This window comes from Seriola lalandi, unplaced genomic scaffold (assembly GCF_002814215.2).
Source record: "Seriola lalandi dorsalis isolate HSWRI2012SDOR001 ecotype SW California unplaced genomic scaffold, Sedor1 jcf7180002054976, whole genome shotgun sequence".
In the NCBI taxonomy this organism is placed as follows: domain Eukaryota; kingdom Metazoa; phylum Chordata; class Actinopteri; order Carangiformes; family Carangidae; genus Seriola; species Seriola lalandi.
This window is the reverse complement of record NW_019525526.1, coordinates 643,282-648,382: the sequence shown is the minus strand read 5'-3', so window position 1 is coordinate 648,382 and position 5,101 is coordinate 643,282. Positions and strand designations below refer to the sequence as shown.

Genomic DNA, 5,101 nt, shown 5'->3' with positions numbered 1-5,101 from the left:
GAATAATAGGGATGGTGCTGCTCTTACATCATCACTCCTTCACTATAATGATAGAGGTTTTCAACCAGGTAAAGTTTTGATGCTGTGTTTAAAGTTCAGTTGAATTCATAAGTTTCCCTGAGCTGATCAGTGTGAAATTGTTGATATTCAAGAGAATTCATGATCACCAAATGACCTTTATCCTTCAAGGCTTTGGCTTTTAGGAATATTACTAAACTTTGATCTGAATGTTTAATCCAGAAAAAAATGGATGATTTTAATTGAAGCTAAATTAACAAGTTCTTGACAAGTTGTTAATGTGTCTAAAGCAGGAAAGGGAAATGAAATGGAGTTAATGATGAACAAAGATGAATAAATGATAAATCATTGGGGGTATTTAACCTACTTTCTGAAACGAGAGGGGAAGAGGTTTTTGTAAAGAACAGATGTAGGGTTGATGTACTGTGGCTGATTAGCTGCACAGAAGTACGTTGCGGTGTGTTCAAGTGCCTTTAGTTTGTTTATGGAAAGTGAACCATTTTTTGTTTTGTCACTGCTCAAATCTCCAGCTAATTTGAAATGTTTTCTAAATGGTGGTTCCACACTGTCGTTATTGAACTGTGCATATCCATATCCAAGAAGTTTCAGAGCTTTGTCCCCTGGTGACTGCTGGTACCACAGCATCGCTCTGTAGTCAGATTTTCCATGAGTGCAGAAAAGTTGTACATCATCACCAGCATTTCTGATGAGAGCAGATGGAGACTGATGGACCTGAACCCCCAGAGAAACACCTGCTGTAAGCAGAGATGGACAGATTATTGATTTAAGATGTAAATATAAATACGGTACCTCTCACTTCACAGTGAAGCAGCTGTTACCTGTGAGGAAATGGCAAAAGAGAAATGAAATCATCATGTAGAGATCTGAATGTCATGGATGCAATGCAGCATCAGTTCATTGATGACAGGGTGTCTGTTGTTAGTGGTTTCTCACATTTAAGGAGGAAAAATGATGATGCAGGAAGGAGGCGTGGCTTTATGTATTTGCATTTTAAACTTTAATTTCTATATATGCTCTTTTGTTGATGTTGGATTTTTGGGACAGATGTCATTATATTTTAGAACAGAACATAAACAGAGACTCAATTACATTAGCTTATGATATGATTGCAATAAACTAAAATACAACCACAAAAACAGGTGTCAGGAAGCAGTTTACTCAGTGTCTTATTCAAAACCACTGATGATGAAAGATTGTGCAGGGTTTTTGTTAAGTTCAGAGGGGATTTCTGTCAGCGTGCTTTGCTAGCTGCACAGTAGTAAACTGCGCTGTGCTCTTGTGCTAAAAGTTTGAATACAAGAGAGCCATTCTTTGCTTTAGTCCCACTCAAATCTCCAGACATATTAAAGTCCCTCTTATATGACTCTTCCATTTGGACATTTTGAAAGTTCAAATATCCAATGAGTTTCATAGCTGTGTCTCCAGGTGAGCGCTGATACCAGAGCATCACTCTGTAGTCTGTTTTATCATGGTTGCAGAAAATCTGCACTTTGTCATCAGGTTGTGCGATGAGATCAGAGGGAGACTGATGCACCTCAAGTCCCAGACAAACACCTAGAAAGAAAGAAAATGAATGAACCATGTAGAAACTATAGATGAAGTGATATTCATGAATGATGAAAGTTATTACCAATGAGCCAAGATAAAAAGAATGATGTTGACATGTTGTCCTCCTGCTTGAATGAACACAGAAAACTGAGTGCCTCTAAGTTCTTGACTGAATAAACTTTTCACTATACACTCTTTGATTAACACCCTCTCCTCTGCTAGTGTCGGTGCTGTGTGTGTTGAGCTAAAGAGTATCTCTGGAGCTCCAGCACCACCTACTGGGAAGATATAAAAGTCAAAATAAGGCTTCTAATGCACCAGATTTATTGGCAAGGAGTTTTTGTTCAGCTGTTGATACTTCTCACATCACTGTGTTTGCTGACAGCACAAAAATACACACCACTGTCCTCCAGCTGCAAGCTTTTCACAGTAAGGGCCCCGCTCTCTATGTTTTCTTTGGTAGCTAAGTATTTGGTTTGATTCTTCTGTCCATAATCAGGGGCCTGTTCATAAACTGTGTAAACAATAAGTGTCATGGTCTCCCCTGGACGCTGCCTGTACCAGTACATCTGGTTATGACCAGCATCTTTGTTGTGGCTGCAGTTCATCTCTGCAGATTTGGACTGATAATTCCAGCTGACTGCAGGGTGTTGGGTCACATCCTGGCATTGAACTGTGTGGAGAAAATACAAAATTCAAATATGATTTGTATTCCCTTTAGGGGAAAAATGTTATGTTATACTTTTATTAATATATATTTTTAGCGTTTTTCTGCACTGATTGTTTTTTAAATGCTCACAGTAATTTGCGTTGTGTATCACATGTAGACATTTGAAAAGTTTAAAAACATTACGTCCTCTCCTACTGAATGATTCTCAGCCCAGTTTTGTTGTCAGAATTAGAGACTACATGTAGCTCTCCATCAGCCTGTTACCATGTTCATAAATACCTCAATATTAATAAACTGTACACTCTCTCACACTGAAGAAAAATACATTTTTGTTCTTCTACCTTGAAACCACAGAGACGAGACTGCAAATATGATGAGTATTCGAGCCATCATGATTCTGATAAGATGAGATGGAGCCACAACAGACACTGAATGTCAGAGGCTGCTTTTTATAATGGCAGGTGTGATGTCAACAGCATGGCTCCATAGAAAGGACCTCCCATTATAATCTCAGATCTTAATCAGAAGAAAGACCAACATTGGTTAGAATGGCTTATTCCAGGTGTAAGGAGATGTGAGCTGTAATACAGTACAAGTTTTTGTACTGAGGAGCAGTGATGTGTAGCACTGTGGTAACTAGCAGCACAAAAGTACACTGCTCTACTGTTCATTCTTTCTATTGTTAATGTGCAGGTCTCTCCTTTATTTGCAGCCCCCTCTATCTTTACATCCACTCCATCTTCAGGTTTTGCAATGTTTGCTAACATGAATCCCAGGAGCTTTAGTTGTCTGTTTTTTAATTGCTTGTACCAGAGGATTCGATTATAGTTGTCAATTCTGTGTAAACAGCTGATTTGGGCTGTTTGTCCAGGTTCCTCGTAAATATCAGCTGGAGTCTGGTGGACTTTCTCACTGAGAGAGGAACCTGTGGGAAAAACATCAGACCAAATACAACATGAGCATAAAAACAGACATATGCTGTACTCAAGCAAATGTTGAAACAGAATAAGTTGAAAAGTTGAGTTAGAATTTCTTTGTGTAATCTCATTACCTCCAACCAGATTAGAATTAAATGTAGTAAAAATGAAAAGGATTATCATTTTGTGTTTTCTGAGTGTTCAGGTATATTGAAGAAAATAAGATCAGTATCTTGTTCCTACAATGAGTGAAGTAGTTATTTCTGCTTTTACCTTTTTGATTAAACCCTCCCATCTCATGATGTGGGTGGAGTCATTGTGCATCTTCCTCTTCTACACAAACAAAAAAAAAACAGATGAGGAAGTTTTTGTACTGAGGAGCAGTGATATGAAGCACTGTGGTAACTAGCAGCACAGAAGTACACTGCACCGATGTTCAGTCTTTCTATTGTTAATGTGCAGTTCTGGTCTTTATTTGCACTTCCATCTATCTTGACATCCAGTCCTGGCTCTGGATATGCATTGTCTGAATGCATGTATCCCAGGAACTGCAGTTGTCTGTTTGACTGCTTGTACCAGAGGATTCGGTTGTAACTCTGTATACTGTGTGAACATTTGATTGTGGCTTCTTCTCCTGATTTGCTGTAAATGTCGCCTGGACTCTGGTGGACTTGGTCACTGAGAGAGGAACCTGTGGGAAAGAGATCACAGAAGCATCAGAATAAAATACATCATGAGCATCAACACTGATAACTTGAAAAACTGAACAATAAAAAAGTAAAATAATGAACAAACAAACTCAACTATCAGCACTTTAAGAATCTGGCGAACACACGCAAATCTATAAATTGATTATTTTAAAACTTTAATAAAAAAAATCTTAAGATGATCTTGATGATATTACCTGAAACCAGAATAGTGTTGCTTAGGAAAAACAAGAATAGAACAATCATTTTGTTTTCTGAGTTTTTGTTTAAACTTGTTGCTTTGAGATCATTTTCTTGCTTCAATGAGTCAGCAGTTAAACTGATTATTTACAACCTCTTTAACTCTCATATTAGCCAATAAACTTGAGCTCGGTAAGTGGGTGGTGTCATAGTGCATCCTGCTCTTCTAAAAAGTGTAACTATCGTATAAACCCCCACTACACACCACTGGTTCAGTAGTAGTTGAGTGATGATATACTGCCAGGAAAGATTACAGGTGTACGGGGCTGTGAGCTGTAATACAGAGAAAACATGATGGTGTGATGAGGAGGTTTTTGTACTGAGGAGCAGTGATATGAAGCACTGTGGTAACTAGCAGCACAGAAGTACACTGCACTACTGTTCAGTCTTTCTATTGTTAATGTGCAGGTCTTGTCTTTATCTGCATTGCCATTCATCTTGACATCAAGTCCTGGCTCTGGATATGCATTGTTTAAATACATGTATCCCAGGAGCTGTAGTTGTCTGTTCTTTAATTGCTTGTACCAGAGGATTCGGTTGTAACTCTGTATACTGTGTAAACATTTTATTGTGATTTCTTCTCCTGATTTGCTGTAAATGTCGCCTGGACTCTGGTGGACTTGGTCACTGAGAGAGGAACCTGTGGGAAAGAGATCACAGAAGCATCAGAATAAAATACATCATGAGCATCAACACTGATAACTTGAAAAACTGAACAGTCAAAAAGTAAAATAATGAAAAATCAAACTGAACTAACAGCACTTCAAGAATCTGGCTGAACACACGCAAATCTATAAATTAATTTTTTAAAACTAAAAAAAAAATCTTAAGATGATCTTGATGATATTACCTGAAACCAGAATAGTGTTGCTTAGGAAAAACAAGAATAGGACAATCATTTTGTTTACTCTGAGTTTTTGTTTAAACCTTGTTGCTTTGAATCATTGTGTTTTCTTCAGGCTCTCAGCAGTTAAACTGAT

At 37.9% G+C, this 5,101-nt stretch overlaps 1 protein-coding gene across 1 annotated transcript in view; it reads right to left on the bottom strand.

Annotated features, from left to right (window-relative positions):
• The window catches only part of LOC147817305 (uncharacterized), a 4,259-nt gene extending 2,064 nt beyond the window's left edge, over positions 1–2,195 (bottom strand). The window contains exon 1 of the mRNA XM_087171107.1: positions 2,149–2,195. Within this exon, the coding sequence (XP_087027233.1) occupies positions 2,149–2,195 (47 nt within the window). The remainder of the gene's footprint in view (positions 1–2,148) is intronic.
• Between the last annotated feature and the right edge of the window lie 2,906 nt (positions 2,196–5,101).